At 37.0% G+C, this 14,675-nt stretch overlaps 1 protein-coding gene across 5 annotated transcripts in view; it reads right to left on the reverse strand.

The window, feature by feature from the left end:
* The window catches only part of BTBD10 (BTB domain containing 10), a 51,096-nt gene that overhangs the window by 9,716 nt on the left and 26,705 nt on the right, over positions 1 to 14,675 (reverse strand). For all 5 annotated transcript variants that reach the window (XM_077818442.1, XM_077818440.1, XM_077818441.1 and 2 more), the window contains 2 exons: positions 6,680 to 6,873; positions 1,182 to 1,467 (listed from right to left, as the gene is read on the reverse strand). In XM_077818442.1, the coding sequence (XP_077674568.1) occupies positions 1,182 to 1,467; positions 6,680 to 6,833 (440 nt within the window). In that variant the 5' untranslated portion in view covers positions 6,834 to 6,873. The remainder of the gene's footprint in view (positions 1 to 1,181; positions 1,468 to 6,679; positions 6,874 to 14,675) is intronic.

Raw genomic sequence — 14,675 nt, forward strand, 5'->3', positions numbered from 1 at the left:
ATAATCACAAAAGGACAACAAAGTTACTATTTAATCTTCCCATTGGTCATTTAAACAAAGCATGAGATTGTTTATCATTTTTACCACCTACACCTTGGCCAGAACCTCCATCCAGACATATTTAAAAATATGACAGCATGAGTGCTGTGTTGAGAGAGAGCCATGTTTCACATGAACATGTCGCACAAGGTTAAATACAGAGAAGCATAACAATTTGTTAGTCCAGCATGAGAGACTCCCTGAATGTCCCATCAAGAGGAAAAAGTGACCCTTTAAACATGGGAAATGGGAAAATGCTTGGCGCCAGGCTGGTTGACCCAAAGGGTCTTTTCTGACTTATTAAATTTATTAAAAATATACAAAATATTAAAGTCAACACTGAATATTAAAGCCACGCTTCTGATAAAGACGTGGTAAATTGTTGAATGAAAGATTAAGTGTTTTGATTCTCTTTGCTAATAAACACTGTCAACTATCTGCATTGCAAGGTAGTGTCACTCAATCTCACAGAAACAGGGCATACCACTTTAGAAAACAGAAATTTGTGGGTGTTGAGCACCATTACGACTTTTCAATTGACTAGAACAGGTTAATCTGTATCTTCCTGAATGGCTTTCCTTCACTCTCTTATCCCAGAGGTTAGCTATGGTCATTGCTTTGCTATCATGAAAAAATGAATTAAGAAGGGCAAATGTCCAGATAATCCCAACACTCACTGGTTCAATTCAAAACCAGTTGCTTTGTAAACTGACTACAGTGCAGAACTGTATTTCTGAAAAATGTGAAAACAGACTGGCTTGAAGCAAAGTATGGCAAGACAAGAGGAAGCAAAGCTTCCATTAACAGATGAATGCTTCATTTCCTCTCTGAGAAACAGCTTGCCAGCAGTAACCATCATTTCCATTTCACAGATTTCTCACTACCTTTTTAACTATTCATATCACAAGGATGTTCTCTCCTGGATACAACTAATTGTGTTACTAATTCAGTCACAAAATCATGTGAAGTGAAATACAGGAAAGTAGAACTTACACAGTAACTATGCTTTTTTTTAAAAAAAAAAAGATAAAACATTAGCAGCCAAAAACATTAGGATTCAACATTTGTTTTCAAAAAGCAATTCAAATAGATTCAAGAACTGTTTAGAGTACTCTATTGCGCAGAATAATAATGATACCAACCTGCCCAACATTGTATTAGGCTGTGCAGTAAAAATTGAAGGATCTACAACAAATCTAGTGTTGTCCACTATAAGAGTAACCCGTTCAGAGGTTCTTACACTCCGGGCTCCTTCTTTTGCATTCTCATACACAAATACCATTTCCCCAGCAGTCTTGCAACTCCCATCTGAACTTGACTGGCTACTGTTTCTACTGCTGTTCCCAACACTACTATTGGAACCATTTGGGGAAGTTTTCTGAGGACGAGGACTGCTTGGCCTAGATGAACTGTGATCCTTTTCTCGATCTAAAAACAGAAATTGGGGAGGAAGGGAAGTTAGAATTTTAGGTTTAATAAGAGCTCGTCAGACCATCTACCTTATTTAAAAAAAACAAAACAAAACAAAAAAAAAAACCCATGAACGTGGTGACCTGATTAACTGAAAAAAGTCTTTTAGGACTTGTCTACACAGCAAGTTACTGCATGGCAAGTATAGCACATTAGCTTGCTATGCAGTAACATCCTGTGTGGACATTGTTACAGCACAGTGAAAGTCCCAGGGTGGAATTTAGCATACCAATACTTCCACGCAGGAAGTTATTGAGCAGCATGCTGGTGAGCAGTAGTTTTCCATGTAGACAAGTCCTTAAAAGTTAAAGACTAATAGGACAACCCAAATATTACATTTGACAACACAGCAAATCCTGCTACATTTTCAACCAAAGTTCCCGTTTCCTGTGTATATAATCATCTTTTTTCCCCCAGAAAGTTCCTGGGAAAATTTAACATTCCATTTTCAGAGGAGAGCTTAGTGTATTGTATGAGCTCAGTTTCCAACAAATTAAAACAAAGGCATCATATTTTTAAAATATTGCTTTGTAATAGCAGTTAAGCCTTTGCAGTGTTCTGTACCATTTGCTTCAACCCTGTTACTATCCTCTGTTGAGTCAATGACCAGCGGAAACTGCCAAAGGACTATTATATGCTTCCAACTAGTGATGCACCGAGTACTCTCACTACCTGGCAAATGGAGGCCAGCACCAGATACTTCACAAAAAGCAACAAGAAACTCCATCGTGGACAATGAGGAATAACATGCCCTTGGGGAAATTTCTACCTAACCCCATCAGTCAATGGTTAACTTAAGCCCTGAAGCATGGGGATTTATATCCGTTATAAAAAATTATTTTAATCTTCACTAATATTATTGTGGATGTTCTCATCTATAAAATCTCTAATCTCTTGACTTCTAAGCAACTCTTGACCTCAATGATATCTTGCGACAAAGTACTGCAACATTTATTCATGGGTGGGGGAAATCAATTTAACATCTGCCTTTCAGTTTCATTGTAACATTGCCATTTACTTTCTATATACGAAATTATGACTGGTATATCTCATGTCCCTTGTCATGTGTTTCCTCTCTAAACTTTCTCAGTCTTTTCTCTCTTCGCACCATTCCATCCCTCTGTTTATGCCACTTGGAGCAATGATTTAAAAGTTACTTGACTGATTTTTTTAATCTGGTTTAAATCAGGTTGAGGCTTTGTAAAAATTAATTTGAAAATCTGTGCTATGGCATTTTAGACTAAAATTTATAATAAAAATACAGCATTTATAATTTTATTAAGTATCACTAATGATAGGATAGATTATTTAAGATTACAGAACTGCTGTAGGCAAAAAACAAAAACTCGAAAGTTAAGACCAGCAGACAACTTTACTCACATGAATAATCCCACTGATTTAAACGGGACAACTTGTGTGTTTAAGATTAAACATGAACATGAGTGTTTGTAGCATCGGGGCTAACATTTTTATTAAAAGCTTTCTTTCTAGCACAAAATCATAGTCATTTCAGAACAAAATGAACAATTTAAGCAACAATGCAATGTTTAGACTTTTGCTATATTAACAAAATTAGTGAATTTTTTTTTATATATAACCCAAAAGTTTCAAAACAGGTATGTAAAGTCAGACCCCTAGGATTGGTATTTTCAAAAGCACTAAAGTGACTCAGAAGCACAAATCTTAGTGACTTCAGCTGCATACCCTGAAGGAGGAGTTGTTGGGTGGTTGAAGCATTTCAGCCTTCTTAATTTGTGGAAGTTCTATATAGGTCAGAAGCTGGTTTTAATTACAAAGTTACACAGGCTATTTATTTATCAATTTTGTGTTGCTTTCACAGTAAGAATGTTAATGAGACCCTGGAGTTGTCTTTTTCGGCATAGTTGAGCATTTTAAGTATGAAATTTCTCTATAGAAAAAAATCCATGTAAAATCTAAAATGACACTAATTAGGAAACTTTATAAGTACAAAACATCCTTAGCAATTTACTACAAAATGGGAAGTAAAGCAGCTTTGGCTTGTTTGTTTTTTTAACTACATCACGGATTTTACCCACCATTCTTTGTATCCTTATGCTGTGACCAAATCACCCCCTCCATTCTTAGGGGCAGAAGCACAGGAGCCCACTTCCATTCAGGAACAGAAGGTATTAGCAGGTGTTCTCTCCCACCCAAAGAGAAAAGGGTGGTGACAGGGCACCTCCTTCATCCCCATATACACCTACTCTAGAAAGGGGAACCTTGTATTTTAACTTCCTATTGAGACACATGGGGAGTGTATGCCTCTCAGAGCTATCATTTCACATTGCCTGCCTGAGTCTGCAGACCTCAGTGCATTGATTACATTCATTCAAGTTCTTCTTCACAACTGTGATAGCCAGATATTTGATATTTCCTTAAAAAAAAGCTCAGATTCTGATATAGTCACATGACTCCAGAAGATGGGGCCCTACATGCAGGCCTATAATTTGTATACGTCATCTGGATCCAACTGAAAAAGAAATGAAAGGGTTTTTGTTTTTTTTGTTTTTTTTAATCAAACACTGCATTTCTTGTCAACTAACAAAAAATTGCATGTTAGGTCAGGATTGTTCCTAAAGTAGCACTTGGGAAACAGATTGCTTTTGTCAAAAGCAAAGAGGCAGATGACTTTGCATCCTTCAAGTTCTGGAAGGCAGGTAATACTCCTATAATTGACAATAAATGAAACACTGCTGAAGAGGACACTGGTATCTGTTGGATTTGGGGAGTTGAGGATTGTTCTCAACGGCCTCAATTCTGGATAGACAAGGTGGGTGAGGTAATATATTTTAATTGGATCAACTTTGTTGCTGAGAGAGACAAGCTTTCGAGTCTGGGAAAGGTACTATGTGTCACAGCTAAACAGAAGGTTGAACAACTACTTCCTAGTAATCACCACATGGAGTGAGCATCTCTATAAGCAGTCACTTATTTCTGAAATCATACTCTGTGCAGCAAAGGAAAATACAGCCCCGTAACTGCAGAAAGTATTTTAAAAGTCACCTTTATTAAATATAAAAATATGTGAGTGAGTTGAGTCTCTGTTCTTTCATGATCTGTAACTTGACCTGCATCTGCCTCTTGATCTCTTATGTCTACCACTAGTACTATGGAGGCTCATTTTGAAGGGGAAAAATTACAGCAGTCCTTCCACCAACACCATTTAACTTTTCTCGTTCTGCTACTGAGGATTATCCCAGAGACCACATTTTATTTATAAGTAGCAATCTACTGTTCTCTCATAGAAATTAGTTCTCAGCGGCTGAAGGAGAATAGTAACAATGGCTTTTCTGGAACAAAGAATGAAAATGTGAACATAAACCTTCACTTTCATTCTCAACCGTATAGTAGTCAGGTGAAGCAATGCTACTCGTGCTCTTCAGAAAGAAAGTGCGTTCAGAATTCAGGAGTAAGTTAGTCCAGCTCAACAGTCCGTTTTGCCCAGCACAGTAACTCCTCACTTAACATTGTAGTTATGTTCCTGAAAAATGCGTCTTTAAGTGAAACAATGTTAAGTGAATCCAATTTCCCCATAAGAATTAATGTAAATAGGGGGGTTAGGTTCCAGGGAAATTTTTTTTGCCAGACAAAACGCATTATATACATTTTAAACAAGCAATTTAATACAGGTATTAAACTGGCTGGCAGCCCCTCATCAGCTCCCCTACGGGCCCCCCCACCCACCGGTGGACCCCGCAGATCAGCGCCTTACCCCTGCTCCCCCTGCCCGTGGCAATCAGCTGTCTTGCAGAATTCAGGAGGTTGGGGATGGAGGGGGGAGGCTGCGTGCCACATCCTAACTCCTCCCTCCAGCCTCCTGAACACTGCAAGACAGCTGATTGCCATGGACAGGAGGAGCAGGGGGAAGGTGCTGATCTGCGGCATCCGCCGGCAGGCGCTATCGGGGGAGGCATGCAGGGGGGCTGCGAGCCATGGACAAAGCAGACGGCCAAACGACGTTATAGGGGAGCACTGCACAACTTTAAACGAGCAAGTTCTGTAATGGAGCAGGGACATAAGATCGAAACATCAAGCGAGAGGATGTTAAGTGGGGAGTTACTGTATAGCAACAGTTCCACTATTGACTTAAAATGTTAATGCACAAACTTTAGTAGCACTGGATTGAGCTGTAGCTCACGAAAGCTTATGCTCAAATAAATTGGTTAGTCTCTAAGGTGCCACAAGTACTCCTTTTCTTTTTGCGAATACAGACTAACACGGCTGTTACTCTGAAACTGGATTGTTAGACACCCCACAAGCAGCAAAGTAGGAATGCTCATTTCTGAGCTTGTTTTTGGAACTGGAAAAAAGCAGTTTACTTCAGAGGTAGAATCAAGTAAGATTTCACGTGTAAATTTGAGATCCTATGAAAATCAAGCTGTTTGACATTATGTTTCTATTATTGACATGACATGAGCGCTAATCATGACCAACAAGTCATTCTGGCTATATTTCATCAGCTGCGGCAGGAGCCCCCAAACGCCAGATGCAATGAAACATTTAGCATTTTGTTCAACCTACGATGTCCGTTTCCTTCTGGTACACCAGCTCCTTCTCCTATGTGACATCCCAGAAGGCAGGGAGCCTTCAAAAAGGTATGGAGAGGTGGAGTTTTTGTTTTTAAAAAAAGCCACTATTTATCAGAGTTTCCAGAGTTTAATACTTTATACCTCAAAGAGTTCACCGACGTACAAAAGAAGATAGCGGTTTTTTTTGTTTTGTTTTTTTAATGGAAGTATTTACCAGACACTCTCCCTGCCTTCAAATATTTAAGGTGCTACAGTAGGGGAAAATATATTTATTAACCAACTCCAGGCTTCAGCAGAGTTCTTTGGTTATTATGACTCAACATTTTAGCACAGCTCCTACGTACTAGGGCATCATATCAAAACAGGAACCGCAGGCCAAACATGAATCAGCAACACAGTATGCTTAAGTGGAAAACATGAGTTTTGGACTAAAACTGAATATTACTTTCTAGTCCATGAGAGGCATTTTCCTAGTCTGAGGAATTTGAGCATGTATTGGTATATATATAATAATTTTACCATCACTTGTAAGAAAAATTTTCTTTAGTCTGCTCTACACAAAGAAAAAGGAATTAGATTAAAAGATTAATTTTTTTAACACAAATTAATCTCCAACATACCACCATGGTGTTGTCTTGTTGGTGAAGTTACATTCCTGATACATGGAGTGAGCTGAGATTCTGATCTTTCATGGGATGAGTCTCGTGATCTGTCACTTGACCTGCGTCTGTCTCGTGATCTCTCATGTCCACCACTAGCACCATGAAGGCTCATTCTGGTATTGTCTACTCCTTTAGCAACACAAGATGGTGTACTAAAAACAAAACAAAAAAAATCTATTCAGCATTCAACAATCTTAGAGCAACTTGTAAAACCATTCAATTTTGAAAAATAATCCAGTATGTTTCTATATAACATTAGGGTGACCAGACAGCAAGTGTGAAAAATCGGGAGGGGGGTGGGGATAACAGAAGCCTATATAAGACAAAGCCCCAAATATTGGGACTATCGCTATAAAATCGGGACATCTGGTCACCCTATATAAAATTATTTTAAATATTTTTATACTCAAGATACACAAAACTAGATTAATTTTATTTACCTCCAGTTCGTTGCTATATCATTCACATATTTCTGTATCTCTGCAGTATCATTTAAGAGATTCAAACAACTACTCTCATATCTCTGCAAAGCAACCTGTAGTAAAATGCTACTGATCACTTCGTGGTTTGTAAAGCCTGATTTCACAGAATCCATTGCAGGGCTCCGATAAACCAACCATTACAAGTGAAGCACATTTTAAAGTCAAAACAAAATATTTTAATTACTTCGACAAAATATACAAACAAAAGAAAATAGCATAGTGCACCTTCAAAAGAAAAAAAACATTAAATTAAAAAGGGTCAAGTTTAGCCCCAAAAAATTGAGTTTTGTAAAAAAAGCTTTTATAAAATGTAAGACTAACAAAACATTGCCATACTATTTTAAAATTTAATTTTTCCCCTGAAGTAAACATTCCCCTGCAGTGTTCAGCGTCGTGCTAGCAACTGAAGAGAACCTGAAAATGGTGTCAATTTTTGATATCCAAACTAAGAGAAAAAGAAAAGGAAAACTCACAAATCATAGCAATCCAGCAAGCAAAGAAGTAAGCTGCTTTCTTAAAACTGAGAAGTTTTTTAAAAATCTACAGTGCTAGCAACAGACAAGGAAATTTGTTTTAAAATATTTTAACTTGATAGCATAAGATCAAAGATTTAATCAATATAAAAAGTCATGTTACACTTTTTTGTTTAAATAAACAGAATGTGTTTTCTTAATACTGGCACATTTAGCATTTAAACAAAGTTTTACTTATACATGTGAAAATATTTTTGTACTAAGAACTGGATTTCAAGCTCCATAATTTCAGAGGGTAGCTAAAATTATCTAATAATATTCATAAACTAATTTATGGCACTTCAAATGCATCAAAATTTTTAGATGACTATTGCTACAGTTTGGCACGGGAGTGATTCCACATAGTTTCTTATTTGCACTCTTGATTTAGTTGAGAGTTCTAGGAAGACTATCAGTATAGACATGAATGAAGATATGAACTGATCCTTTTATAGGATTTCATATCCGATAATACAATGCATGCAACTTTCTAAAAATTAAGTACTGAATTACTGAGGCATAAAGAATCAGCGTAGGAGGCCTACAGCAGATAAAAAAAAAAATCACTGTTTCCCATTGGTTTGTGTCCAAGAGATGGGACTTGAATTACCCACTTACTTGCCAGCTTGTAAATCCCACAAACAACGGTACTCTCAACCAAGAGAGCTTAAAGAAAGGACTGCTTGAGAAAAGCTAAGAAATTCAAGAACACCCTCAACGGAAAAGGTGGTAGGAATTATGATCCAATTAAGAACTACCAAACTAGACGGTGCACTCTACTGTAATTAGAAGCACAAACTTGAAAAGCCAGTTCCTGAAATATTTGTAAAAGGTTGATTAGAAGTTATCCAAGTGGAGATGAGACTCAAAGACTACTCAAAAGATAAGTAACCAGCAGATAACAGATGTCTCCCCTTCAGCAATGGGTGCAGCATAAGAGCCTAAACACAACGATAAGCTTCATGCCATCACGGCTTAATCTAGATGCCAGACCCAACCAAATTTAAAAAAAGGATAGTGACTCTCCAGGAGGAGGAGCTGGATGTCTCTTAACTAGCATTAACCAAGAAAATCCTAAAATCTACATCTTAAAAAGAATTTAAGAGGCCTAAAGTTTCTCTAAACCCTACCTGGATACAGGCCATGAGGAAGAAGTTTCTACCAGCAAAAAAATTGGTGCAGAGAGAAACTACTGCAGTACCATTTTCTGCCAAGCTTAAAATATGCTGCAGTAAGACAACACATTTTGTGGATGTAAAGTTGGCTACGAGGTTACTGAATAAGGTAAAAAACTGCAAGTCTTGATTTTTAGAGGGCAGCAAGGATTAGATGCACATTTCAAAATGAACAAGCTCTAAATGGATTAATTAACAAATGATGTTTTCAGAAGACACTTAGTGCCTACTTTAAAAATAAGTAATAAAATAAATAAAATAAATTTATATTCTAGAATGTCAACATTTAAGGACTAAACATATCTTCTTGTACTTGCCTTTCCCATTTTGAAAGTGAAATAAGACTGGTCCTTCAAAAATTTGAGACTTGCAGCAGAAGTTGCAAACAACAATCTGTAACCCCATCCCTTAGAGTCCATGAAGATTTTGGGATGGAACATCTGCAACTGCCTTGTTTTTCTTCTAAGTATTTGCATTTATAAACTCAACTACTTTCACTGGAAGACTATGAAGTATTTTCAAAAATTAAAAGTGACAGGCTGCAACCTAGGATTTAAAAGCGCTAGCAACAAAACTCTGTGCTGTCTACATTAGACTTCACAATCATGTTAAACAACACATGCTAACATTAAAAAATTCAAGTTTAAACAAACCCATTGATAAAGTCATTTTAACACAGTACAAACAACAGTTCAGTTAGTGTCCCTACAGTCACTTCTCTGCCATCTCATTATGAATTCAACTACTCCACTGCTTACCTGGGTTTATATATTAGTGTATTATGGGAAAGTATGAGCAGCCATCCCATAGTGCTTCAGCAGGGGAAAGAGAGCCCAAGGGGCATGTAAACATTCTCAAAGTCCTAATTCAAAAAAGCTGGAAGGCAGGAAAGACACAAACATGGCTGGGGGAAGTGGGGGTTGAGAGGATGGGTCCTACCTATGCTGGAAACAGTTCCCAAAAATCTGTCCTGAACTGATTACAGGAATACAACCACATACATGACCAGGCAGGTGTCATGAGTGAAACACTTAGCCATCTAAGTTACTAAGGGCTAGTCTACACTAGAAGTGCTAAATCGATGCAGCTGCGCTGCTGTAGGGCATCTGTTGAAGACACTCTATATCAACAGGAGAGAGCTCTTCTGTCGGCATAATAAATCTACCTCCGTGAGAGACAGTAGCTATGTTGGTGGGAGAACTTCTCCCGCCGACATAGCACTGTCCACACTGGTGCTTAGGTTGGCGTAACTTGTGTCATTGAGGGGGATGGATTATTCACCCCCTGAGCGATGTAAATTACACTGAAGTGAGTGGTAATGTAGACCTGGCCTAATACTTTAGCCATGTGGTGGAAAGGTGCCTCATTTCATAGTAACAGTATTCATCATGACATGTTTCTTTTTGGATAATGTTCTCCAAATATATAACATTTCTTTAGACAAAGAAAATGCACGACTGAGACATGAGACAATACATATAAGACTATAACAGGGTACCTTCAGATTACATTCTTTGGTACTCTAGGGACATGAGCCAATGGAAAAGTCCATTCTTCAAGGAAGGACATTTATAGATTTTACTATATTCTCTAGAATTAAAATTTGTTTGTACACGAAGATCCAAGCTTTCAATTTGACGCAAAGTCCTTCAAAAAACAAATTAAGATATCTACAGCCACCGCCGCCACCTCCCAGGCAATGTTCTTAGATCTCATAGCAAAGCAAGGTTGACCCTGGTTAATCTTTCAATAGGAAATCTAAGGAAAAATCAATGCTACAGGAAGTTCTGTTGGTGACTCAATAGGCCATGTATTTTCCTTTGTCAGTCCTGAATAAACACCTAACGAAAGAGACAGCACTCATTATGTTACTGGAAATGCCTTTTTCTGCACAAGTTGTAAAAACCAAGACCTTCAGTACTCTGATCTTTTAAAAGGTACCAAGGCACTTTTTGCAAGAAGTAGAGAGTCACAAAGGATAAGATTCCAGGCCCAATGTTCGCATTCCACCTACATTCTCCGCATACTTAGAACTCGAATTGCTGTTCCTTCACTCCGCCTCTATAATAGGCTGCTGAAGGTTTCTAGTTTCCATTTTTAATGCACAGATTAGACTCTCACATGTAAAAATCCTATTCTTTTGGATGCTAGGTACTCTATAAATGTAAGACTTAAATACGCAAGCCAGACTGATTGAAACAGCACCACTTGAAACATGAACACTTATCTTAATTACAGCCACTTAAACGTCAATGTTACTGTTGAATCATATCCAGACAAATTCAGAAAATGCATTTACTTGAGCAGTTAATATACGTGGCAAAATTTAAAGTTCTATTCATCTGAACACACACACTACAAAATAGAATACTATTACTGAAACACAGGCATGTTCAGCAGTAAGCAAGACACTTAAAAGGGACAAGAAGACCATCCCCAAATTTTGGGCTATATAAATGAAAAGGGTGGTAAAAACCCCCAGAAAATCAGATTTAGGAGAAAAATAAATGTCAATTAAGAGAGTTTACTAGACTTTGCCCTGCAATGTTGTGAGCCAGAACACTGCAACATGAGGCTAGTCTCAGAGCCTCTGGAAAGTTAAGCTAAGTGAAATAGAAAAAACAAACAGGATGACTTGTGATTCAGATCATTTTGATTTGTAAAATTATTTTAGCAGTAAAAGTGTTAATAATAACACAAATAATTTAAAATACCAGAACCATCAGAAACAGGTTTTGTTTTGTTTTTTAAAGTCTGGTTAAGCAAAACTCTTAACATACAGAAAGTGATCATCTCAAACTACAACCAAAAAAATACCAGTTTTAAACAATTGCTACTTGTATCCTTAATGGGCGTATGTATGCAGCAGAATCTCTCTGTTTCACACCAAACACTGGGAGACTGGTTTAGTTAATGAACTATACTTGTTAGTAAGTGCACAAAAACAACAACAAAAATAATGCATCACAAAATGCATTGGATTAATTTTACCACTGTGGTATAGTTTAAATTATAATACTATGAAGTGTACTAGCAAATATACTGTAGTATGTTTTGTTAATCGAATCTTAGGCTTTGTCCACATTGAGACTATAATCACCAGCATAGCTGCACTGCTGCAGACAAGCCCTAGGGGTCTACACTGGGGATTTTTACAGCAGTGGAGCTACACTGATACATCTCTGTCACACTTAAACTCCTAGTGTAAGTGAGCTGCACTGGTGAAAAACTGACTTACACCAGTAGGGCCTATCCGACTTTCAAGCAAGGATAAGCCATGCCAACACAAATTAAACGTATGGCCACATGGCATGTCTACACTAAGCATTTGCACCAGTGAAGCTACACCAGTGACCTGTCACTGATAGCTAATACCCTCAGAGTAATTATTTCTCTACGGTACCCAGCTGTCACACTGCATTAATCTGTAATTTCCATCTTCAAGAAAGCTATGGTGTTTTGCCTATCATGCTGTAGCCAGTGTCCAGATGAACTACTATAGCTGCACATTTCTATTTTATTCTTTGCAAATGGGAACTTTCAGTACAACAGAGACCTGAAAGTGCTTTTTTTATTCAACAATCACCTGTGAACTTCTCTCTCTCTCAGAAACAACCACCCTACCTTTGCATTATGATCAATATAGGATTTAAAAAGGTAATTAGATTTGGTAGTTTTGAATGTTTTAGTCACAATAGAGGAACAGAGCAAATTTTAAAAGCATAATTTGGAATGTAGGTTCTCCTTATTTTGATTTTTAAATAAGTTAACATTTTTAAATCAACTGTTGTGTAGTCGGTTTTGATCCAAATCAAAATTATATTGATCCAATACTGAAAATGAGGCGCACAACAGCATTACAGAAGGCAATATAACAAATATGGCTTTTTAAAGTTGCCAACATAAAGCAGCAGCATAGCCTGCTTTACTGTTTTCAGAACTAGTGAAGTTAAAAAAAAAAAAAAAAAAGTAAAATCTTGCCTTGGGATGTGCATTGATTAGCTCTCACTGACAGCAATAAAAGAGTAGAGCCTGCACATTCAGGAGAAGAATTTTGCTCAAAAACCTGTTATGATTATGTTAACATTCTGAGAGGGACAAGACCATTCAAAGGCAAAACTCATTTGCTTTTTCATTCACGTGAAGTATACACACATAAATGGCAGCATATCAATGGTATGGAAAAAAAAACACACAGAAAAATGTTACCACAGGAGAATTTAAGAGATTTAACTCTGAAGCGCCTTATTTTGTCAGTTATATTTCTACAGGGAAAGACGTTACTCTGAAGATTCTTTAAATATACCAACATTCACAAGCTTCGTGTATCACTATTTCCTAACCACAATATGAATGTTGTGACAATAGTGGTGCACTCATCCAAAACTTTTGGGCCAGGCTAACTGGAGTATTTATTTTTCCTTCAAACACTGGATTAGAATGTTTTTCCCAGTAATGTAGTGGTAAAAAAAGAAGTGGGTAAACTAACCTAAACAACATATTCCCCAAGTGAGAAGTAGGGAAGCTCAGTTTACCGGTATCTATTCTCTTCTATAGTACTGAATGTGCCTCTAGAAAATATTAAAATATATAAAATATTTTAAAGTACTTTAAAAGCAATTGCATTACAAACAAAACTTAACATGCTCAAAGCTTTACTTAAACACAGAAAACTAGATAATGGGAGTCGGGTGGAAGAAAAGCGTAAAATTTGTCAAAATGGCAGGTTTGTCGAAGTGTCATGATTTGTGTTTTGTATTCCTGCAGTCAGGCAAGAGTTGATTATTTTTATAAATGTCAACAGTCCTATTCCAATTTAAAAGCTGGATGCAACTGTGAAAGAAAAATTTTACCCTTTCAGAATAAAATTTTATTCATTTGATACCAAACAATTAAAGGAGGATTCATTTTACCATCAAAGCAACTGCCATAGATTTCAAATTGCCAAGCTAATCCACACTCTAATGGACATTGTATAAAATGTAATGGTTTACAAGCAATTTGTTGTAGCACTTAAATAGAATCATAGTATATTGATGTCTATAATCAGCAAAAATTTACAGTCAGTTCAATGACAGTGAGCCAATAACAAAACCAACTTTAATACAATTTCTCTTCTTGCTATATTCTCTAAGACTTTTATTTAAAAAAATTCCTAACATATTAATTTATAGCTAACCTCTTGCACGCAATTGTGACTGTATTCATGTAATCAATACTTTCAGAAAAGGGAGGCCAGGCCAATCTTTCAACACGAAGTTACCACAGTATTTTTGTAAGGCTTTTTTTTAAAAGAGAAAATCCTTTCTGCTTTTATTACAGTGACTTATCTTAGAAGTAACAAAATAGTCTCTCTCACACTCTTGGAAGTCTACTCATTTAAATTGACCAGGATACACAAAGGACAGTGCATCTCCATCTCTATACTGTCCATCCTGTTATGTATTGCTCACAGATTATCCCGTTATCAATGGTTACGCACCTTCCTGTTGTATACATCAGGGAAGAAATACAAAAGCATTGAAATAATTTTGAAATCAGAGTACAAAAGAATTCTGCTCCTTCCAAGAAAGCAGCTCTGGAAGCCAGCTCAGCATCCTTTGGCATTACTTGCTAAATTCAGCATATTTGATATTTCCATCATCTCCTCAGTAGCACCACTGCACCATTAGCCAGTCTTACTTTTTTCTTCTATTTTCCTCTCTCCCTCAAGACTGACAATCCTTTTGCAGCTATTCAGTCCACTAAGTGTTCAGAGACGCAAGCCCCCTCTAGATATTAATTC

The sequence above is a fragment of the Eretmochelys imbricata genome, chromosome 6 (assembly GCF_965152235.1).
Source record: "Eretmochelys imbricata isolate rEreImb1 chromosome 6, rEreImb1.hap1, whole genome shotgun sequence".
NCBI classification, from domain to species: Eukaryota; Metazoa; Chordata; order Testudines; family Cheloniidae; genus Eretmochelys; species Eretmochelys imbricata.